The 25,432-nt window shown below is 40.3% G+C and overlaps 1 protein-coding gene across 2 annotated transcripts in view; it reads right to left on the reverse strand.

The window, feature by feature from the left end:
- Positions 1-22,326, reverse strand: part of HSD17B3 (hydroxysteroid 17-beta dehydrogenase 3) — a 48,345-nt gene extending 26,019 nt beyond the window's left edge. For both annotated transcript variants that reach the window (XR_006709871.1, XM_045467849.1), the window contains exons 1-2: positions 22,145-22,326; positions 19,099-19,145 (exon numbers count right to left, since the gene is read on the reverse strand). Coding sequence is in view for 1 of the 2 variants with exons in the window: in XM_045467849.1 (XP_045323805.1) it covers positions 19,099-19,145; positions 22,145-22,298 (201 nt within the window). In the remaining variant the exon portion in view is untranslated. The remainder of the gene's footprint in view (positions 1-19,098; positions 19,146-22,144) is intronic.
- Between the last annotated feature and the right edge of the window lie 3,106 nt (positions 22,327-25,432).

A 25,432-nucleotide genomic window follows, 5' to 3' on the forward strand; every position in this document is an offset into this window, starting at 1 on the left:
TGGCTTTGCCTGGTATTGAGCAATGAGAACTGAACTTGATGATTCTATAGCAAAGACAAATTCATATCTTTTTGAAAAATAAGTTACAAAAACAAGAACACCCCTTTTTTTCCCCCAAACTAAATACAGAAAGACCAGTTCTGTACCTGGATTAGTAAAATATTTTCATAGACGAAAAGATGTTCACAAAACAGTAAACATTTTATAAAAATACATATGAACAAAAGAATACAAATCAAACATATTAGCAAGGTTGCATGTGAGAGGAAGATAAATAGGGGATGGGAATGAAAGAAAAGAAATTGAGAGAGGGAAATGCAAATACATGTCCACACAGAGACTTGAACAAGAATTAGTAACAGCTTCATCTGTAATAGCTCCAAACTGAAAACAACCCAAATGTCCATCAACAGGTGAACAGATAAATTATTGTACAGCCGGGGCGCCTGGGTGGCGCAGTCGGTTAAGCGTCCGACTTCAGCCAGGTCACGATCTCGCGGTCCGAGAGTTCGAGCCCCGCGTCAGGCTCTGGGCTGATGGCTCAGAGCCTGGAGCCTGTTTCCGATTCTGTGTCTCCCTCTCTCTGACCCTCCCCCGTTCATGCTCTGTCTCTCTCTGTCCCAAAAATAAATAAACGTTGGGAAAAAAAATTAAAAAAAAAAAATTATTGTACAGCCGATCCATGGAATACTACTCAGCGTAAAAAGGAATGATTTATATACCCAGCAACATGAATGAATTTGAAAATAATTATGCTGAGTGGAAGAACCAAACCAAAAAAGAGTACATACTATATGATTCCATTTATGTAAATTTGGGGGTGCCTGGCTGTCTCAGTCAGTAGAGCATGTGACTCTTGATCTTGGGGCTGTGAGTTCAAGCCCCACGTTGGGCACAGAGATTACTTTAAAAAAAAAAAAAAAAAGTCTTCCAGCGGCGCCTTATGGCTCAGTAGGTTAAGTGTCTGACTTTGGCTCAGGTCATGATCTCACAATTGTGAGTTCAAGCCCGCATCGGGCTCTGCACTGACACCTCAGAGCCTGAAGCCTGCTTCAGATTCTGTGTCTCCCTCTCTCTCTGTCCCTCCCCACTCTCTGTGTCTGAAAATAAATAAACATTCAAAAAAAACCCCACTTCATCCCAAACTTAAATACAGGCAAAATGATGATTGTTTGATTTTTTTTTTTTTTTTTAATATCATCCCAGAATGTTTTCTAAGAAGCCTGCTTGACCTCATTGGACATTTTGGAGCATGTAACTTTGCTGGGTTTTTGTGTTTTTTTTTTTAATATTTTTTAACATTTTATTTTATTTTTGAGACAGGGAGAGACAGAGCATAAACAGGGGAGGGTCAGAGAGAGGGAGACACAGAATTTGAAACAGGCTCCAGGCTCTGAACTGGCAGCACAGAGCCCGACGTGGGGCTCGAACTCACGGACCGTGAGATCATGACCTGAGCCGAAGTCGGCCACTTAACCGACTGAGCCACCCAGGCGCCCCAGCTGGGTTTTTTTTTTTTAAGTTTAAGTTTATTTATTTATTTTGAGAGAGAGAGAGAGAGAGAGAACACTAGCAGAGAAGGGACAGAGAGAGAGGGAGAGAGAGAGAATCCCAAGCAGGTTCTTCACTGTCAACCCACGTGGGGCTCAAACTCACAGTGACATCATGACCTAAGCCGCAATCAAGAGTCAGACACTTAACCAACTGAGACTCCCAGGCGCCCCTGCTGCTACAGAATTTTTAACAGTCCTCAGCCCTTGGAGGTATGGACAGCTCACAGCCAGCCAGGTGAGGGACAGAGGGTTGTCAGGACTTTATTGTCTAGCAGAGAAGCTAACCCAGAGGTGACACGGTTATACCCCATAGAAAGTTGGCCCATCTGGTACGTAACTTGGCAATATTATTGCACATTCCTTTCCAACTGACTATATAAATCCTTATTCCTCAGACACTCTCACACAATCAGCAATTTGGCTTCCTTCTGGATCCTTCCTTACTACATTGAATAAAATTTTAACAAATGCTAGCATGTATCTTCGTTTGAGAATTGTGTTTTTACAACCCTGAAGATAAAATATTGGCCACTCCTTTGAATTATTTGCCTAAACGGACACAACTGTTATACTGTAACCCTAATGTCTACAAGATTTTAGAAATGACTGTACTAGCATGTTCTAGTGAAGACAAAGAATATCAGAGAGGGACTTTTAATCTCCCTTTATGTTAGTTTCAAGAAGTACACACAGGAAGGTTGAAACTAAAAAGAGAAAAAAATTATACACAAGATGAATAACAACCAAAAGGAAAAAAATGCATGACTTTCTTAATATCAATCAAAACAGGCTCTAAAGCATTAAGTATTCCTAGAACTACAGACTAGTAAAAAGTTCAGTTCCTCAAAGTTCAGAATTACCTAATAAAGTAGCTTTACATAAAACTGCAAGAAGAACTGAAAAATACATCACCAGAATAGAAGATTTTAATTTCCCACTTTGGTAATTGTTGGATGACACACACAAACATTTGGTTAGAATACTGACTACAGAATCCACAGATATAATACACTTGATCCAATGGGCACATACAAACACTACACAATTGCAGGTAACATTCTTTTGAAAGTCAAGTCTTTGCCCCAAATAGTCAAAGTAATATTGAAGAAAACCAAGGCAGGAGGCATCACAATCCCAGACTTTAGCCTCTACTACAAAGCTGTAATCAGCAAGACAGTATGGTATCAGCACAAAAACAGACACATAGACCAATGGAATAGAATAGAGAACCCAGAATTGGACCCACAAATGTATAGCCAACTAATCTTTGACAAAGCAGGAAAGAGTATCCAATGGAAAAAAGGCAGTCTGTTTAGCAAACGGTACTGGGAGAATGGGACAGCAACATGCAGAAGAATGAAACTAGACCACTTTCTTACACCATACACAAAAATAAACTCAAAATGGATGAAAGACCTAAATGTGAGACAGGAAACCATCAAAACCCTAAAGGAGAAAGCAGACAACAACCTTTTTGACCTCAGCTGCAGCAATTTTTTACTCAACACATCTCCAAAGGCAAGGGAATTAAAAGTAAAAGTGAACCTCACCAAGATAAAAAGCTTCTGCACTGCAAAGGAAACAATCAACAAAACTAAAAGGCAACTGACAGAATGGAAAAAGATATTTGCAAATGACATATAGGATAAAGGGTTAGTATCCAAACTCTATAAAGAACTTACCAAACTCAACACCTGCAAAACAAATAATCCAGTGAAGAAATGGGCAGAAGACATGAATAGACACTTTTCCAAAGAAGACCTCCATGTTGGGATGAGCACTGGGTGTTGTATGGAAACTAATTTGACAATAAATTATATTTAATACAAAAAATAAAATAAAATAAATTTTTTGAAAGACCTCCAGATGGCCAACAGATACATGAAAAGATGCTCAATGTCACTCATCATCATGGAAGTACAGTTCAAACCCCACTGAGATACCACCTCACACCAGTCAGAGTGGCTAAAATTAACAACTCAAGATACTATAGATGCTGGCAAGGATGTGGAGAAACAGGAACCCTCTTGCACTGTTGGTGGGAATGCAAACTTGTGCAGCCGCTCTGGAAAACAGTGTGGAGTTTCCTCAAAAAATTAAAAACAGACCTACCCTATGACCCAGCAATAGCACTACTAGGAATTTATCCAACAGATACAGGAGTGCTGGGTCATAGGGGCACATGTACCCCCAATGTTTATAGCAGCACTTTCAACAATAGCCAAATTATGGAAAGAGCCTAAATGTCCATCAACTGATGAATGGATAAAGAAGATGTGGTTTATATATACAATGGAATACTACTTGGCAATGAGAAAGAATGAAATCATGCCATTTGCAGCAATGTGGATGGAACTGGAAGATATTATGCTGAATGAAATAAGTCAGTCAGAGAAAGACATATATCATATGTTTCCACTCATATGTGGATCTTGAGACACTTAATAGAAGACCATGGGGGAAGGGAAGGGGGCAAAAATAGTTACAAACAGAGAGGGAGGAAGGCAAACCCTAAGAGACTCTTAAATACAGGGAACAAACTGAAGGTGGAGGGGGGGTGGGGGAGAGGGTAAAATGAGTGATGGGCATTAAGGAGGGCACTTGTTGGGATGAGCACTGGGTGTTGTACATAAGCGATGAACCATGGGAATCTACCCCAAAAACCAAGAGCACACTTTACACACTGTATGTTAGCCAATTTGACAATAAATTGTGTTAAAAAAAAAAAAAAAAAAAAAAGTTGAGTCTTTGAAAAAAACTGATAAAACTGACAAATCTCCAGCAAAATTAATCAAGAAAAAAGAGAGAATGCACAAATAAACCATAAGTAATATTAGGAATGAAAATGTGGGCATAATTAGAGATCCAGCTTAGATTTAAAATATAGAGAAGGGTATGGCCACCTGGATGGCTCAATTAGTTGAGCATTGGACTCCTGATTTCAGTTCAGATCATGATCAAGCCGCGAGTTGAGCTCCACGCTAAGCGGTGAGCCTGCTTGAGACAATCTCTCTCTCTCCCTCTCTCGTTCTCTCTCCCTCTGCCTTTCCCCCACTCATGCAGCGAACATGCACTCTCTCTCTCTAAAATAAAAAAAAAATTTAAATACAGAAAAGGGGTTAAGAGGGGAAACTAAACACATGTAGTTAATTATGCTCCTCCTGAAATCCCATTAAATGGGAAGCAATTTTTTTTTCAAAAAAACCATAAATCCACAGAGATAGTACCAAAAGACAAGAGCAATCCCAAATTTTGGGTTCCTAGAAAGTAGATGGGCAGGATCCCAAGTCTTACACCAGCCATGGGATAAACTGAGAACTGACCAAATTTGTACCACTAAAATCCTCAAAATTCTCAGGCACTGCCAGCACCAAACCTGGAGTAAAGGGGGTGCCAAATGAGGGGGGATTGGGTAAGAGCTGTTGGAGAAGAGGTAGTGCCCGAATGCCCACCTCCATTCCATGTTCCACACGTTGAAGACAGGGGTCCTCTCTGGGAGCAAGGAGTTGCACAAATTATGTCCATACCAGGTCTGACTCCAGAAAGATGGCAGTCAGGCCTTTGCTATATGGGCAGGAGGCTACCTCTTCTCTGGGGAGTCTCACCCACATCAAGACACTGGCCTGGGGGCTCCCCAAGCAGGAGCCAATCACCCTCAGCTCCGAGCTCCATCCGGCTCAGACACTCCAGGCAGAGTCCTCATTCTCCTAATCCAGCTCTCAGACATGGACAGACCAAGGATTATCTGTGGAAAGCTATTAACATGAAAGACAGAGAGCCAAACAGGAAAAAAAGCAACTTGGAAAGGGAACGCAATTTTTTTGAAAGAAGAAAAAAAATCGATATATCCCCAAAGGGTAAGAGAGGCTGCTGCTCTATGCAAAGAACAGGCAAACAAAACACAAAAGATCTCTCAGAAATGCGAATGATTCTTAATTTATTTTAAAAGTTTTCATTCTTAATTTTTTATAAATTTGAAATTAAAGAATTTTTTAATATTTATTTTTGAGAAAGAGGGAGAGTGAGAAACAGAGACAGAGCGCTAGAGGGGGAGGGGCAGAGAGAGAGGGAGACACAGACCCTGAGGCAGGCTCCAGGCTCCCAGCTGTCAACACAGAGTCTGACGCAGGGCCCAAACCCACAAAGGAGGAGATCATGACCTGAGCTGAAGCCGGATGCTTAACCAACTGAGCCACCCAGGTGCCCCCTAGAAATTTGAAATTTAAAAAAAAACAGCAAATAATGAAAAATTCAATAAAACAGAGGATAAAATTGATGAAATCTTTTTGCAGAGAAGAAAGCAGAGATAAAATGAAAATTATGAGAAAAAAGAGACAAATAGAGAGTGATTTCAGGATCTGAATAATAGGAGTTCCAGAAATAATACAAACAACATCTGAGTAACTGGAATTCCAGAAAGAAGAGAGAAAGTGGGAAGAGACTAAACACCCTGGCACAACTTATTTTATGGAGTGACCTGGCTGTGTCCCCCCACTGCCTAACCTCTCAATATTTCTGCTCATTTTCTGAACATTCAGTTGTTTGGTTAACTAGATGACAGTCTTAGACTAAATTCATTTCCTGCTTTTGTTTTTTAAACTTAGTAAGAGAATGCTACCAAAAAAAAAAATGCCGATAAATTTTATTTATTTTTTTTGACAGAGAGAGAGGGGGCACAAGTGAGCAAGGGGCAGAGAGAGAGAATCCCACAAGGGGCAGAGAGAGAGAGAGAGAAGCAGGGCTCACCCAGTGCTCATATTTTACCTGAAGTGGGGCCAATAAAGTTTAAAACTTAAGTGAAATTGGGGCACCTGGGTGGCTCAGTCAGTTAAGTGTCAACTTCAGCCTAGGTCAGATCTTGCCAGTGTCATGATCATGCCATTGTCATGATCTTGACAGCTCAGAGCCTGGAGCCTGTTTCAGATTCTGTGCCTCCATCTCTCTCTCTGTGCCTTCCCATTCACTCTCTCTCTCTCTCAAAAATAAATGAACATTAAAAAATTTTTATTTTAAAAACTTAGGTGAAATGGATATATATTTCTAGAAAAATTCAAATTTCCAAAACTTATTCAAGAAAAAATTAAAATCCAAATAGCTCTATAATCACTAAACATAATAACAATAAGGTGATGATGATATAAATGAATAGCTTAAATTGTCCCACGAAGAAAACTCCAGTGACAGATGGTTTTACAGATAAGTTCTATCAAACATTCAAACAAAAAAGATCATGGCTAAATTGCACAATCATTCTCAAATATTAAAAAGAGGTAAAATTCCCCTGTTCGGTTTATAAGTTCAGTGTAACTTTGACACCAAAACTTTGGAAACTAGTTGGCATTACCTAGTAATGTTGACAATGCATAACCTGTGAGCCAGCAATTCTGCTCCTGGGAGTGTTCTCAACTCTTGCATAAGACCTTCAGGAGGCCTGGACAAAGTGTTCATACCAGCAAAAGCAGAAACTACTGAAATGTCTCTCAACAAAGAAAAGGGTAACTAAACTGAGATGTATTTATATCACAGAGTGTTATACAATACTGAAAATGTTGTACATGTTGTACATGGATGAACTTCAAAAGCATAATACTGATCAATAAGAAGCAGGTTGCTGAAGACCTGAATCAATCCATGTTAGGTTCAAAACTAACAATGCAACCAATATATTGTTTAGGGATACATGCACATGTGATAGAACTTTTATTTTTTACTGTTTTTTTTTAATGTTTATTCATTTTTGAGAGACAGAGTGCGAGTGGGGGAGGGGCAGAGAGAGCCGGAGACAGAATCTGAAGCAGGCTCCAGGCTCTGAGCTGTCAGCACAGCCCCGACACGGGGCTCGAACTCATGACAAGAGATCATGACTTGAGCCGAAGTCGGATGCTTAACTGACTGAGCCACCCAAGCACCCCTGGAACTTTTTTTGAGTAAGGAAATTGTTTACACAATGTTCATGATCATGTTTATACATATGGGAGTGAGAGAGGGGAAAACACAAAGGCAGGATGTATGTGACTGTATGGTAAGTTTCAAGGACACTGGTGATGTTCTAATTCTTAAGCTGGGTGATAAGGGATACATTACTCATTTTATTACTTTTTGTAATCACATCTATGGATTATATACACTCTTGTTTGATGCATCTCTGTCTCTCTGTCTCTGTCTCACTCTCAACACACACACACACACACACACGCACATACAACCATGACATACTACAATGAACCTAGGATATTCAAAGCCTGCATCAGAAATTACAGGGTTGAAGTCAAGCCACACAGTAACAAGGCAGTGAGTCCAGGGGAACATAAAAATAATTCAAAGTTGCTATTTTCACTTAAGGCAAGATGAAAGAGAACAAGCTGGGAGTGCCACTGAGGTACTTTAGATGAGAGGAATTTAGACATTGGGAAGAAATTTCCTTGCTGAAATGACAAAACATCACCATAAATTGCCAAGTAAATGTGTAATGATATTCAAAACAGGGCCAAGCAGTTATTTTTCTTGGGTTGGTCTGAGGCAGAGCTAGTCAAGCGATTTTAATCCAAGGGCCAACTCTGTGCCACTACCTGGAGCTGCCAGGAATACTGACGTGAGAAGAATTCTGACTGACCTGATCTGTCACGCTGGATCCAGGAACCGTGCCTGCACCCGTGTGGCCCCAGATGTTGGGGGGTGCCCAGAGGTGAAGGAATGAAACCACACAATCTTGAGTCTTACATTTTGGTTCTAGTATTCTCTGGGCATTAACGGTCAAGAATATGTGCATCAGAGAAACAAACTGTAAAATTCATAATATTTAAATATGTATTATATATTACATTAAATCTATACTTTGTATAAATATTAAACCTTATAATCAGGCACCTGGGTGGCTCAGTCCATTAAGCATCCAACTTCGGCTCAGGTCATGATCTCACAATTGTGAGTTCAAGCCCCGCATCAGGCTCTGTGCTGACAGCTCAGAGCCTGGAGCCTGCTTCAGATTCTGTGTCTCCCTCTCTCTCTGCCCCTCCCCTACTCACGCTCTGGCTCTCTCTGTCTCTCAAAAAATGAATAAACATTAAAAAAAAATTTTAAACCTTATAATAATATGAGATGGGTTATAATTGGTTCAGTCATTTGGGGAACTATTTAGTAAGGGTATCCAACATTTTTTTATAATTTTAAGTTTTTTATTTTAATTCCAGTCTAGTTAACATACAGTGTTCTATTAGTTTCAGGTGTGAAGGGTATCCAACATTTAAATGCAAATCCCCATTGAGCCAGTAATCTCACTGATAGGGTTGTATACTTGCATGTGTGTAAGTATATATTCAAAAGTATGCCTTGAAACATTATTTGTGAAAACGAAAATAAAAACCAGCCTGAGTGTCTATCCCTCAGAAGCTGACATAAGACATGGTACACCACTGGGATAGGCTAACCCTGAAGTCATTTACAAGAGTGCACTCCATCTATATGCCCTTGCTGCAGGAAGATCCCCATGCTGCTATCAAATGAACAAAGAAAAGTTTAGAACAGGATTTGTGCTTGTCCCATTTGTGCCTACATGGGCAAAAACTAAATATACAGGTGTAAATTCTGATGGAGACTGCTAGTGGGCCACTAAAACCTGTTACTCCTTCTTCCTGGGCATGTGACTAGACCACACTCCCAACCTCCCTTGCAGAGGTGGCTTGCAGGACACAAACATGCTGGTGACTCAGCTCCAACCTTGAAGATAAAAGGAACCTGGCAGAACCACCTGCCAATCAGGAAAACTCCCATTTTCTTTGCAGTCTCTAGATTACAGTTAGGTCTCTGTTCTGCAGCCAATCTTTACCATAGTATTGGCATGTAAGTATGAATACAGCTATGATTTGTCTATATTTTCTGGAAGGAATCTCAAGACATTTTAATTTTCTTTTAAACATTTATTTTTGAAAAACAGAGACAGAGCACTACTTGGGGAGGGGCAGAGAGAGAGGGACACACAGAATCTGAAGCAGGTTCCAGGCTCTGAGCTATCAGCACAGATCTCAATGCAGGGCTCGAATTTGTGAACTGTGAGATCATGACCTGAACTGAAGTCGAACACTTAACTGACTGAGCCACCCATGTGCCCCTCAAGACATTTTTAATACTGGTGACCTTCACAGAGCAGCATAAAGTAGGGGCAGGGCTGGGAAGAGGACATTATTTTATGTGTGTGCCTTTCTGTACTGCTTGAGTTTTCTAATTTTATGCCTGCATTACTTTTATCTTTAACAGGAATTATCTGGACAAAGAAATGATGGACTTTTGCTGTTTTCTTCTTTATATCTCTTTAAATTGAAAAAATACACTTAAACAACATTAGCCATCAAAGAAATGTAAATTAAAGCCAGAATGAGACATCACCAACCAGCTATTAGAATAGCTATAATAAAAAATAGTGACTCCACCAAATGCTGGAGAGCATATGAAGAAAATGAATTAACTTCTCTATTGCTGGTGGGCAAGGTACAGTCACTGGGAAATAGTTCAGCAGTTTCTTCAAAACAAAACAAAACAGAACAGAACAAAACCAGAGGCTCCTGGGTGGCTCAGTTGGTTAAGTATCTGACTTTGGCTCAGATCTGACTTTGGCTCAGTAACTGGAGGTAGATGAAGACTACAGCTCTCCTCCCCCACAACCCAGCCAGCAGATGATGAGTTACAAAATGCAAGCAAGCCTCCAACCAAATTCCACCACACAGAAACATTTACTAGGAAGCCAGCATCAAAACAGTCATGAACCTGTTCTTATAGATCAGTGGATCCCAGCTCTCTGTTCCTTAGGCATTCTGTGAATACCTTGCATGAAGTTCTTCCCAGGGGAACATGACAATGTGCTGGAACAGAATACAGTCAGCCTTCTAGTGGAGTCAGGAATCCTCCACTAAGTGGTAGGACAAGGGACCAAATCAGTTCAAGGCCTAGGGCCTACTCTGCCTCACTCATGGATACAACATCTCTGTTCCTACAAAAGTGGAAGTGCCTGTACAATATTTCTAGCCAATTCACCTATCTTCAACTGTATTTCTTCAGGAAGCTCTTTGTAACATCTGTTAGGCTAAGGGGAAAACCATCTAATGAACTTAACATCTGTTAACTTAAGCATAGATGTAGATGAACTTTGATTTAGCATCTTTAAAAATTAACTAAAGACTGGATTTAGCCACAGTCCTGGCCAGAAACAGCACTGTCAAATTGGATAACTTGAAGAGAGTTTAATTAAAGAATGTTTTACAAAGTATAGGTATGGCATAGAGAAACCACAATACTCTGAGGCTAATAACAGCAGAGCCTCTTTCCCCTGTGTGCCCCAAAGAGTTAGGGAATGAAGAGTCACCAGAATGGGAGAAGACAGCTGTGTGGAACAGATCACCTGACAGAGCTACACCTGCAGCAGAGGGACATAGACCTCTAGACCCACAGGGATACAGCTGGCAAAGAACTCCACCTGACTCTCCTCTCCCTGTCTTATCTGTTGCCAGTGTCTCCCACTGGCCAAACCCACCTGAAACCAGAGGCCAACTGAGCCCGTTGGTGCTGGTCAGCCTCCTGGGGCACAGAACAGGGTGAGAAAATGCAGAGGGTAGGTCTGGAGGGGCAGAAAGTAACCCAACACACACCACCTTTAGTTTTAACTGATAACCAACCACTGCAGAAATATGGACTAAAACTCACCTAACTTAAACATAAATTTACCATATGACCCAGCAATTCCACTCCTAGATAATCTACCCAAGAAAAAGGGAAACCTGTATTCACACAAAAACTTGCATATGAATACTCACAGCAGCATTATTATACAGACCATCCCTGACTGTTCAACTTAGGATTTAACAACTTTATAATGGTGCAAGAGCAATACACATTCAGTAGAAACGATACTTTGAATTTTGAATTTTGATCCTTTCCCAGGTGAGTGATATGCCATCCAATCCTCTCCCATGATGCTGGGCAGAGGCAGCTCCCAGTCAGCCAGAGATCATGAGGGTGAATGACCCCTACACTAACAACCACTCCGTATCCACACAACCATTCTGTTTTTCACTTTCAGTCCAGCACTCCATAAATTACATAAGATGGTCAATACTTTATCATAAAATACGCTTTGCTTTAGATGATTTTGCCCAACCACAGGCTAACGTAAATGTTCTGAGCTCGTTTAAGGTAGCCCAGGCTAAGCTATGATGTTTAGTAGGTTAGGGTTATTAAATGCATTTACTACTTATTGTATTTTCAACTTACAATGGGTTTGTAGGGATTTAATCCCATTGTAAGTTAAGAAAGATCAATATAACCAAACAATGGGAATCCAAGCATTCATCAACTGGTAAGTGAGTAAACAATGGTGGTATATCCATACAATAGAATATTATCCTGCAGTAAAAATGAAAACACAACCAACACATAACAACACTGATAAATCTCAAAAACATAACGCTAAGTGAAAGAAGCCAGTCATATTGTGTGGTAGCATTTGTACAAAATGTTCAAAAAGATCAGTAGCAGCCCAGAGCTGGGATGGAAATAGGGGATTAAGTGTAACAAGGCAGGAGGGATTTTATTAGAATCTTACTAGGGTGATGGAAATGTTCTACAACTGGATGGCAATGATAGTGAACAACTTGGTTAATTCACGAAAAATCATTCAATTGTACACTTAAAACAGGTGGGTTTTATGGTGTGTGAATTAAATCTTAAGAAGCTGTTTAAAATAAAAAACTGACCCACATGCCTATCATATTATCAATTCTAAAGTATTTTATTTTTTAAATGTTTATTTATTAGTTTTGAGAGAGAGAGAGAATGAGAGGGGTAGGGGAGGAAAGGGCAGTAAGAGAGAGAGACAGAGTGAGAGAATCCCAAGGCTCCACACTATCAGTGCAGAGCCCAACACAGGGCTCAAACCCATGAACTGTGACATCATGACTTGAGCCAAAACCAAGAGAGTCAGATGTTTAACTAACTGGGCCACCCAGGCACCCCTATGCTAAAGTACTTTAAAGTAAATTTACATTCACTTTAACCTGTGATCTTCAGCCATAAAGTATCATCACAAGTCCTACCCCTGGCCTGGAATCTGTACAATGAGGAGTCACTTTATAAAAAGATAATCAAGATCCAGACATATAAAAAAAGATAATGAAGGGTGATCCTCTGCATCTAGTGTTCACTTTAAATAGTCAATTTCTTTATACATTTAAACATGACGTACAAAAAAAGTATATTTACTGATGGTTTGGAACACAGCTATTATTTAAAAGGAAAAGACACAGAAAATCTCTCAAAGACATTGATGTCAATTTTGGCTGACTCTAGATAAAGCTCCATTCTGGCCAGACTGAGCAAAGGAGGGGAAAGTGGAAATGAGGTTCTCTAAAACAAAACATCTTCAGCTGTGCATGTCTCATGCTTTCCTCAAAAAATAAGAAACAACCACCACAGTAAAAACAATTTAAGAAGGTGACCCCTAAGGTAAACTATGGGCTCTGGGTGGTAATGAAGTCGTCAGGGTGGGTTCATCCATTGTAACAATGTCCCACTCTGGTGGAGTGTATGTCAACAGTGTGGCGGCTGCACATGTTTGGGGTTAGGAGATATATAGGAACTCTCTGTACCTTCCACTCAATTTTGTGGTCAGCCTTAAACTGTCCTTAAAAAATAAGTCTTTAAAATTTTTTAAATAAATGGAAAATAAAAAGATTGAAAAATAAAAACCAAGGACTGTCCCATTTCAAGACTGACTCTGCTAGAAAACAATAGATGTTGACAAGGAAGTAGAGAAAGGGGAAGCCTCTTACCCTATTGGTGAGAATACAAACTGGTGCAGCCACTCTGGAAAACAGTATGCAAGTTCCTCAAAAAAGTTAAAAATAGAACTACCTTATGATCCAGCAATTGCACTACTACTATTTACCCAAAGGATACAAAATACATATTCAAAGGGATACATGCACCCCAATGTTTATAGCAGCACTATCAACAATAGCCAAACTATAGAAAGATCCCAAATCTCCATTGTCTGATGAATGGGTAAAGAAGATGTGTATATATATATATATATATATATATATATATATATATATACACACACACACACACAATGAACTCTTACCATTTGCAACAATGTAGATGGAACTAGAATGTATTATGCTAAGTGAAATAGGTCAGAGAAAGACAAATATCATATGACTTCACTCATATATGGAATTTAGGAAACAAAACAGGTGAACATATGGGAAGAGGGGAAGGAAAGAGAGAGGAAAGTAAACCATAAGAGACTCTTAAATATAGAGAACAAACTGAGGATGATGGAGGGAGGTGGGTGGGGGATGGGCCAAATGGGTGATGGGAATTAAGGAGGGCACTTGTTGCAATGAGCACTGGGTGTTATATGTAAGTAATGAGCCACTGGGTTCTACTCCTGAAACCAATATTACACTGTATGTAAACTGACTGGAATTTGAATAAAAAATTGGGAGAAAAAAGAGAGAGAGAGGGAGGGGGAGGGAGATTTGAAAGTGCTCTGAAAGAAAGAAAGAAAGAAAGAAAGAAAGAAAGAAAGAAAAAAAGAAAGAAGAAAGAAAGGCCGGCTTTGTCAGTGATATCCCAGAGTTTTCTCTCTTCCTGTGGAAAACAACCCCCTCCCCCCCCCCCCCACCTCCAACCCTCATTTTGAGCCTTGGAATCCATCAGAATGGTGGCCAAAGAATTAAGCACCTTTGTCTCACAATTCATTTCATCAGCCTCCTGAAGAGAAGATTGTCCATTAAATGGAAAACAATTTGCATTTTTAGCACAAAAGATGCTTGCTTCCTGGTGGGCTTCCAGCCTCTCCAGAATTGTGCCATTTCTCTCAAGAGCCATAGACATTTTAAAGGTTCTATGTGAAGTGGTGTGGGCCAGGAGAGGGAGGGAGAGGGCAGAAAACACATATTTGTCTGGGACAGCATTGTTCCCTTTGTCCACTCGAGCAGGGCTCAATTTTATTTCCAGAATGTCCAGGCTGACAGGCTCCATATGTGGGTTTTGCCTCTTTCCCTTCAGGGAGGTAAGCCACAGAAGCCCTCCCTTTCCCAGAATGCACTGTGGCACCGTGCTAAAGAAGAAGGGCTGCTGCTGAGAAGAATGTGCCCCTTTCCTTCTTTATGTTAGGGCCTGCCTCAGGGAAGGTACTTGTTGCTGCTAATCTCTAACAGGTGGTGGGAACACAGAGAAAACAAGGCTTCCTCTGTATGGCAATGAATAAAAGAAATTCAGGTGCTTAAGGAGCAAAAATGGTGTGAAGACAGGGTGAAGCAGTGGCCTCAGAAGGGTGGAAGAGTGGACCCTCTCCTGCTTCCTCCCCCTGCCCATCCCTCACCACAATTGTTTTCCATCTTGTTCCAGTACTGCTCAAGATTCCTTTAGCAGGAGGCAAAGCTTCTCTTGCCACACTAAATATAAATACAGATTAGGTTAAAATGTGATATAGAATAGGCTTCCAGGAAAATGGAGAAGTACTTTTCCCCACTCCTACCATGATATGCAATTAAATTATGCAACCTGGACATAATACATAAAATAAACATAAAAAGATTCCAAAAGATAGGGAGAAGATCAGCTAGGGGCCTCAAGACCCAAGAAATAAAACAGTGGTGAGTTCCTGGGTTTTCTTTTTGCCTCACATATTCCAAACTTATTGGTGGAAAAATTGGCCATTCAGAAACACCACAGGTGCAGACCTAAAAAGTCCCAACAAAAGCCTGCTCTCTCTAACCAAAGGACCAGAAAAGGACCTGCCTTAGTAAGGCAGAAAACTTTAAAAAGAATAGCTTTACTCAAGTCAAACAGCTCAAAAAAAAAAAATCTGTGGTCCCACCCCCACCCCCAAAGGCTGAGTCAGGAGCTGAGACTTCCACCCTGGTGAGACTGCTGGAACAAGTGTCCCCACCCCCTACCAGGCCAGCATCAGAGAAGGCTGAGTAGGGAGACAGGACATTCATCCCAGCCACCCCTTCCCATGTCAGCAGACCTGAACTCTACTTCCACCTGGCAGTGCCAAGGCCCTCCATCCCTTCTCTCCTCTCCCTTCCCGGGATAGTAAGAGAGGAAGCCTAGCAGAGGGCCAGGACTTTCATTACCACCCCAGTGGTATTGAGGCCATCTCCTCCAATTACCATTGGCAGCCTCTTGGGGAGCAGGAAGGAGGCATTCTTGCCTCTCCCACCCAGAGTGGCCTAGTGGGGAGCCAGCACCCCCACCCCCACCCAGCAGTAACAAGGAGGCAGCACCCTCTAATGGAGGCCAAGTGCAAAGCCTGTGTGGCTTCTACCTTACCTGGTAGGAACATGTTGGCACCTCTCCTCCCCCTGCTGAAGCAGTGTTGGTATAGACCCCAAACAGATTTAAACAAGATTCAGAGTCTCATAACAAAATACCAAAAATGTCCACAATTCAAAAGTCAGTCATCATACCAAGAACCAGGAAGATCTCAACTTGATGAAATAAAAACAATCAACAGATACTCACATCATGATGACACAGACATTAGAATTGTGACTAGGATTTTAAAGCAGCTATCATAAGAATGCTTTGACAAGCAATTACAAATACTTTTAAAACAAATGAGAAAAGAGAAAGTTTTCATAAAGATATAGAGGATATAAAGAAAAGCCAAATGGAAATTTTAAGGCTGAAAAATAAAATAAATGAAATTAAGAACTTGATAGATGGGCTCAGTAGCTGAATGGAAGGAACCAAGGAAAGAATCATGAACTTAAAGATAAAATAATAGAAATTACCCACTCTAAGCAACAGAGAAAAAAGTACAGTGAAGAAAAATGAACAGCATCTCAGAAACCCATTGGACTATAAGAATCTAACATCCATGTGATTGAAGTCCCAGAAAAAGAGAAGAAACCTGGGCAGAAAAAAAATATTCAAAGAAATAGTGAGTAAATTCAAGAGTCTGAGTGAACCTCAAGCAAAATAAATGCAAAGAAATCCACTCCAAGAAACATCATAACTAAACTTCTGAAAACTAAAGACAAGGGAAAAAATCTTGAGAACAGTGAGTTAGAAAACCTTACTTATGGGGAAAAAACAATTCAAATTACATTCATTCACCAGAAACCAGATAGGCAAGAAGGAAGTGGCACAATATTTTTCGAGTGCTGAAAGCAAAGGACTATCAATCCTAAATCCTATACCCAGCAAAATTATCCTTCAGGAATGAAGGGGAAATCAAGACATTCTCTGATAAAGGAAAACAAAGAGACCTACCCTAAAAGAATAGCTAAATGTAGTTCTCTAAACAGAAAGGAAATGACTAAAGAAAGAATCTTGGAACACCAAGGGGAATGAAAGGACAATGGAAAGAGTAAAGCTATGGATAAGTACAATACAGTTTTCTTTTCAAAAAAAAGAAAAAAGTAATACATGGGAAAGGAGTAACAGTTTAAACATCTAATAATATAATGGCTAACATTAGAGAGCTTACTCTGGGCAAAGCATTTTGTTCACCTTATCCCATTAAACCTTTCCAAAAGCCCCAGTGGAATTACCACCACCTCCAGTTTATTAATGTGGAAATTCTGCAGTAAGCATATGGAGTAGCATTTGAACACATAAATGTCTTGGGCTCTTAACCCTTGTGGTCAATCTGCAGCATCTCAGACTCTGAACTGCTTTCCTTGGAGAATTTTAGCAGGAAGACATGAACAGGCTCTCTGGAAGGCAAAAAGCCTGAATGAAGGAGAAGTAGGGATCCCAGAAAGTTGTTTATCACAGACTTAGGAAAAGAACAAAAGGAAACAAAGAAAAAGATTCTACAAGAAAGAGAAAAGCAAGAATTAGTATGGAACAGAAACGATTTAGAACTTCAGAGGTATCTTTTGTGCTAGTAAAGACACAAAAGCCCAGAAAGGATGGGCAACTTGTCCAAAATCTCCAGACAGTTAGTGCCACATTGAAGACAGGAACCCACAGCTCCCGACCTCCAGGCCATTGTTTTTGGAAACAGTAAAGAAACAAATGGCTAAGGAGGACATGGTCTCCTCTAAGTCGAAAGAAAGGTATCTGAGTCTTAAGACATCAAGGAGACCATTAGGTCAGCATGAATTTGAGGAAAGAATCTGGAAAATCATGAAGAAAGCACCAGGATTTCAAAGCAATCCAGAAAACTGAAAGGTAAGGCCATGGATCTTTTGGATGAGGGATTAGGCCCTTTCCAGAAACCTGGTTGAAGGTAGGCAGTAGTTACATAACAGGTGATATAGTTCTAATGCAAATAGCTAGAAAAGCTTTCCTTCTGATTTTTGGGTAAGGAAGACACAAGGCTTTGGAAAGTGGTGGCTGATCAGTCTCCCCAAACTCCATACTCAAATATGACCACCCACCTACTGAGTGTTGGGCACTACCGGTCATCAGAAAGTTGCTATGTACAAATTAGGATAAGAGCAAAGAACCCTTTAGCTCAAAAAAACAGAGTTGAAGCAGAATGTCAGTACCAAAGAGATGATCATTGGAGGATAGGGGACAGACCTGAAAGAGTGCTAGAAGCTTTTTCAACTGGCATGATTTAGGTTTGTTGACATTTTAAAAGTTTCTATCAAGTGCCTCCGATACACGTTATGCTGTCCCTTTCACACAAGATGGTTAGGCGTCTATCAGGACACAGGCCTTTGGGGGCCGGAAGACACATGTGTACTGCACTGTTGTTGAATGTGGTTTTTGTAACTGAGTGCTTTTTATTATATTTTTAAGATGTTTTTGGTTTTTCTTCATCCTCATAATTTCCAGGATTCTTTCTGTTTCTTCCGTTGTATTTTACATTGTTCTAGGGGTCGGTGTAATAGTCATGATGAAGAAATGAAATAATAGGAATTCCAGAAAACAATATTTCATTAATACAAATGTGGAATTTGTAAGAATAATAATCATAACAACAATGACAACATATGCTGTAAGTACATTTTTTAAAAGTATAACTACCCCTATATCTGTCTATCTGCAGATAAACAAGAAGCCTGAAAGGAAATACTCAAAGACACTAATCATATTCCAGTGACTCTCAGCCCTAACAGATCCTCTCTTTGTATAATATTTTATAATGCCCATTAATCTTCTGGAAATGAAAGTTATAGATAATATGTCCTTCCTACACAAATAATTTTTTAAAAATCAATACATGCCCCAGCTACAACATAAGGATAAGTAGTGGGAAAGTAGTTCATAGTTTTAATTGTATTTGGGTATATAAATTCTTATGGTACAATTACACTAGAAAACAACAATGCCCCCATGAATTCCTAAAACAACTCCTAAGGGGTGATACTGGCACCACTGAGTATCATAGTGTTTTTAAAAAAGGTATCCAGAGGGTGAGATTATGATTTTTAAATTTTCTTTTTTATCAAAAATATTTTCCTTCATAAATGAATGTCTATTGCTTTTGTAAGCAGAAAACTAGAGTTTGGGGTGAGGGAATCACGTGATCATGATATGTTCAACTCAAGGGAAGGGGAAATTCTCCAGGAACACAACTTACCTCAAAGGAATAAGCTTTCCCAATCCCATCTCCCGCTCCAGTGATCACTGCAAAAAGAAGAAATGGTTTTAAAGGACAGAATTAATCTTTAAAATGCTCTCTCTCACTGGTTACTTTTTTTTGCAGGCTTACTGCCTAAGGCACAGTATTTCAAAGCAGTGCCCTTTCACTCTACAGCACTACTCCACTCAACTCTGGAGCTTCCAGCCCCGACTCCCCTCACTTAACGTTCAAAATGAAGCTTTTTTTTTCTTGGAGGGGTTGGTGAGGCTGTGGAAGACACCCTCCAAAACGAAACAAAGAACCTCAGCCAGGGAACACTTCGCTCAGACCCCGAACAGTGTGCCCTATTATCTCTCTACCCACACACCCAACTATCACTGTAAGACATTTCAAGTTTCTTCCTAAAAATGGAGTTCTTCCCTCTTCCCATCCCACCCCCCACAGGAGAACAGTACTCAAAGCCCATGGGAGATAAGGAACTGAACAAAGAGGAAAACACAGAAATGCAAAAAGAGGATGCGATGACATAAAGAGACCTGAAGACTCTGTATTCCCTGTATCTATTGATTAACATATAACAATCAGATGGACCTTCTAGTCCTTTTATGTCCAACATTACACACTTATTTCATGACTAAGCTCTAGGGTAAACCTCAGTTGAGTGCATGTCACGATTTCAAACTGTTCAGTATATGCATATCTGCAATTCACCTTTGCACAACAATCGAAGGGTATGCTTTCCAAAAGTATGAAGAAAAGATACATTTAGTTTATTGAAAAGTAAGGACCAGCCAAGCTGTACAAGCTTCCAGAAACACATTGGCAGTGCATGCTCTTTTTCATAACTGCTAATGGTTTAATCTGCTCACTTGGGTACTTTAAGGTGAATCCATGCATATTACCTGCTCCTCTTGGTACAGGTGCTATGCTCAGGGTGAACTTCTGCTTCCCCTTCCTCACCGTTTTGGGAATCTTCAAAATCACCCAATACAAGGTCTGTACTATAGTTAAGATAATCACATCAATAAGTGGCTGGTCTCTAGTGAGGGCTTACTTTCTGCCATGCACTGTTGCAAGTGTTTTAGATCCATCATCTCATTTAATATTCAAAACAAACTCATAATGCAGGGACCATTATTTTCCTTAGTTGATAGAGGAGAAAGCTGAGAGAAAGTAACTCAGTCAAGGTCACGTTGCTAAAAATGATGACAACAGGGTGTGAAACCTGCCTATCTGAATTTGGGGCCACAAGTCTATAAAGATAAACCAGAGACATAATTTTCTAATCAGTCACAGAGTTCTGAAGAGTTGAAATTTTTGGTCTTTAGTCATTGGATTTTCTTCTCATTCCCCTTCTTGCTCTTGTTCTGTCTTCTCTCCCAGATATCTGCCTATGCCCAAGGACATTTCACTCTTGCTAGTGATAACTCTATTCAATATTGACTCAAAGGACAGATTAAGATTATGAGTTTTTTAAGTTTATTTATTTTGAGAGAGACAGAGAGAGTGCAAGTGGCAGAGGCAGAGAGAGAGAGAGGGTCAGTGAGCAGAGGGTCACTGACAGGGTCAGTGAGCAGAGCCCGATGTGGGGCTCGAACTCACGAAATCATAAGATCATGACCTGAGGGACGCATAACTGACTGAGCCATCCAGGCACCCCAAGATTATGGTTTTTTTAAATGTGAACCAATAACTACTCTGGTTTCTGACCCCATGTGTACTTTTTTTGGAGTGTGTATTCTCAGAAGGGCTTGGCCCTGCATTGACGGGCAGCCATTGTGCAGAGTTCTAAGCACCACCCTTGCCCCATCCACCTGCCAAGTGCGTGGGCTTTGGGATCTGTGTGAAGTAGGACGTTTGGATCCAGAACATTCAAGTTCAAGCTATTTAGCAAGTTCTCTGGAGATAGCATACTGCCCCAAGAGCGAAGGAGTGTTCACCGACACACACACACACACACACACACACACACACACACACACACACATTTCAAATATAACATGCAACAGTTAAAAACCCATTTTCATTCCAAACAATTTTCATATGGTAATTTTTTTATCTGTGTTGCTTAGGTTGTATGGTTGTCAGCTTTAGCAAATAAAGATACAGCATGCCCAGCTAAATTTAAATTTCAGGTAAACAAAAAGTAATTTTTTAGTATACGTATGTCCCACATAATATTTGCGATGTCATATACTAAAAAATTATTCCTTGTTTATCTGAAATTCAAATTTAACTCAGTATCCTATATTTTATCTGGCAGCCCTATAAGGTTGTTTGTAATCTCTCCTATTTAGCCTAGCATGGTACTTTTAAAGCTGCTTAAATTCTTTTTTTTTTTTTTTAAGTCACTAGATTTCTTGGATTTCTTCATGTAACCTTAGCACTTCATTCAAGGAGATGCTGAAACCACGCCTCCTGCTTTTCACCTTAAGCCCAGTCATGGGGCTGAAAGTCTGCGTGGTAGTTCCAGGAGGCAAATCCCAATAGTAGGCAGTGATTAATCTATTTGGGACACAAACCAGACCCAGATTCCATATCTAACCATCTCAAAAATGTGTCCCTATAGGGATCTTTGTTACTTTCATTTTGTAATACCTTCACTTCATGAAAAGGTTCAGAGAAATGTTTTTAAATAAAGTGAATTAAAATTATTTGTATTTCCGATTTTGAAACACCCTTCCACAAAGTGGCAGTACCCCAGGCCTTCAAAAATCTGTAGAAAAGGATGCAGAAATTTCTGTCAAATTTGTTATTTATATCACCAGAAACTCCAAAAAAGCAGCCAACCAACTAGTAAGGTTGAGAGGGCAAGCACAGAGGCAAGAATTGAGTGGCATTCTTCCAGCTAATTCTCCTCATGCCCCACATCTGGTTTTTTAAGGAATTCCAATTTCACTCCTGCTTTCCAGGCACCCAAATAAAAGTCACCCAAAGGCAGTATATCTTTGCTCTCAAAAGCAAAAGATGCAGTTTATGTTTTGAGACGTAGATAATAATAAGCAGGAACAACAAGAAACAAGAGATGGAAAGCTGTTTTTACCTGCCCATTGTCCCATTGACTTCAAGAAAGACCTTGGCAAAACTTTCCAGAAGTGCAGAAAAATACATTTGGAGAATCTCACACACTTCACCAGGTACACCAGGCACACCAGCAGCCCTACAAAAATGAAGAACTGCTCCAGAGCTACCCCCATGACTGCACTGGACCAGCTTCAGACCTGACCTGGCCCCTCCACAGCCCTCCAAGGGCGTGGCTGCTCCGGAGGCGTGTCAGTCACCCTTTGGAGTTACCAGCTGCATTCCACTGTGTGGAGACATTGAGATTAGAGTAACTTCTTTACACAATCCTCTGATTCACAGGCTTTGGAATAAAGTATTCTTTCTAATATTTTTGACAGCATTGTTGGGCTTTTGTGACCATGGGGGAGCTGGTGAAAAAGCAAAAGGACATGAAGAAAGATAAAGCCCAAAGAAAAATGGCCGCCCAGGTTCTCTCCCGGAATTTGGAAGCTAAAAAAGCATGCTAAGAAGGATACAGAATCCCGGAAGTTATGCATTTATTTATTCAACAAATATTTACTGACTGCCGCCAGGTAGCATTGCTGTTCAAGGTATTGGGAATACATAATAATAAACAAGACCATGTCACTGTCGTGGGGGAGCTGAGATTCTAGTAAGGGAGACAGACAATATGCAAATAAGTAAGATAATGTCAGATATCAGTGTCATGAATAAGTGCTATTGAGTGACCTGTTCAAGTGACTAGTGGACAATTACTTTAGAGAGTGTGTTCAGGAAGGGATCCTATGGAGAAGCAGCATTTAGAGCTGAAATTTGAATTAAGAGACAGAGCTAGCCCTATGAAGATGAGGTTCCCCATCCAGGCTGAAGGAACAGCTAGCACAAATGCCCTGAGAGAGATCCATGTATTTGAGGAATAAATAACACTACATAGCAGAAGGAATGGTCTGTAGAGAGCAGAGAAAGAGTCAAGTAAGGTGGAGGCCTGGGGAGGAGCCAGATCCTCTAGGTGAGGAGTTTGGACTTTAGTCTATAAGCAACAGGAAGCCAACTGAAGAGGCTCAGGCAATAGAGTCATATAACTTGAATCATGCTTTTGGAAGGTCAGTCTGGATGCTAACAGATCATGACCTTTTGAGGGTGGGAATGGAGGGTGAGAAAGACAACCAAAGCAGGGGGAGTGAGGAGACAATGGCAGCCATCCAAGAAGACTGTCCCAAAGCTAGACCTTGACCCTCTTCTCTTTCCTATCCATGCTCACTCATTTGGTGACATTACCTGACTTTTAAGTCAGCACTTTAAGTCAATTGCTTGACTTTAAGGACTTTAAGAACTCTATGTTGAGGACCTCCAAATGTATAATTTCAATGGTAACCCAGGCTGGTCATCCAGACTTGCATATCTAACTGCCTACTTAACACCTTCATTTGAATGCCTAAAAGGCATCTCAAATTTAATGTATATAAAACTGGCTTCTAAGATTATCTCCAAATGTGAAAACTGCTCCTTTTTCAGACTTTCCTATCTCAGAGAATGGTAATTCTCGTCTTCCAGCTATTCAGATTAGAAATCTTGGAGATATCCTTGACTCCTCTTTCTCTCACATACTGCAGCCAGTCTGTCTCCTATTGACGAAGACTGGATTTGTTTTCAGTTTTAGATTATGCTGAACAACACTGCTGTGGATATTCTTGTGTATCTATGTTATTATACATGTGGAAGTTCCTCCCTGTCACTGTCTCTGTCTCTCTTTGTCATATGCACACACGCACACTCACACACATGATTTCTGGGTCCCACATGTTATATATATGTACAACTTCAATTCTACAAGTATATTGGTCAGAACCACTCAGAAGACACAAACCACACAGCAGTTTGAACAGGGACTATTAAATTATTAACTATTTATAGAGAATTAGCTACTAAAAGGTCACATAAAAGAACTCAAAGGAGTCTAGGCCTAAAGGAAAGTATCTAAGAAACAAACAAATGTGAACCCAAGGCTGGGTTTCAGACCTCACCGGAAAGAGTGTGATTGCAGCCAACTGGATGGTGAAGAAGTTCTCTGGGTTGCCTGAGACAGAGCCCTTCACAGTCAGGAGGATAAGATTGGTTGGCAGGGAATTGCTGCCTGGGACTGGAAATCCCCATGGAGATATTGACAAATGTGAGGGTGCTGTAGAACTCACTGAAGTGAGCCCTACTGTGACTCAATTTAGGAATAATTGACATTTTTGCAATATTGAGTCTTTCAACTATAAACATGGTCTATGTCTCCTTTTAGGTCTTCTTATTGTCCTTCTTAATGTTGCTCAATAATTTTTTATAATTGTTCCTAAAATTCTTGCAATCGTAAAAGTTTATATTAAGACAAACATCAAAAACATACAAAAATAGGAGACTAACTTAATGAACTCCCATTTACCCATACTTTATGAGTAACTATAATGTAACATAAGTAACTATAGCATATTAAATAAATGCCCTTTATTTACTGTGCTTTGTGTACCAGAAATTAACTGTCATTTCATTGGCCATTGTTACTTTGTATATACCCACTTTCCTTACTCTCCCCACTCCATGACAGCAAGGACTCTTTAAAAGAATAACATAAAAGCTGGGGTGCCTGGGTGGCTCAGTCGGTTAAGCATCTGACTTCAGCTCAGGTCATGATCTTGTGGTTTGTGAGTTTGAGCCCTGCGTCAGGCTCTGTGCTGACAGCTCAGAGTCTGAAGCTTGCTTCGAATTCTGTGTCTGCCCCTGTCTCTGCCCCTCCCATGCTCATGCTCTGTCTCTCTCTGTCTCTCAATAATAAATAAATTTTAAAAAAATTTAAAAAGAATAACATAAAAGCAATATTGTTGTTACAACTGAACAATTAATAGTAATTCTCTGGCACTATCAAATATTCAGTCAATACTTAGACATCTCTGATTGTTCATTCATATTTTTAAGTTGACTTTTGAATCAGGATTTTTCTTAAAGGCCTACACTTTACATTAAGTTGATGTGTTTCCTACAGGTAGTCTCTCCCACTCTTCTTAAAAAGTTCTTGGGGTGGGGCGCCTGGGAGGCTCAGTTGGTTAAGCGTCCGACTTTGGCTCGGGTCATGATCTCACGGTGTGTGGGTTCGAGCCCCGCGTCAGGCTCTGTGCTGACAGCTCGGAGCCTGGAGCCTGTTTCAGATTCTGTATCTCCCTCTTTCTCTGACCTTCCCCTGTTCATGCTCTCTCTCTCTCTGTCTCAAAAATAAATAAATGTTAAAAAAAATTTTTTTTTTTAATTCTTGGGGCACCTGGTGGCT

This window comes from Leopardus geoffroyi, chromosome D4 (genome assembly GCF_018350155.1).
Source record: "Leopardus geoffroyi isolate Oge1 chromosome D4, O.geoffroyi_Oge1_pat1.0, whole genome shotgun sequence".
Lineage (NCBI taxonomy): Eukaryota > Metazoa > Chordata > Mammalia > Carnivora > Felidae > Leopardus > Leopardus geoffroyi.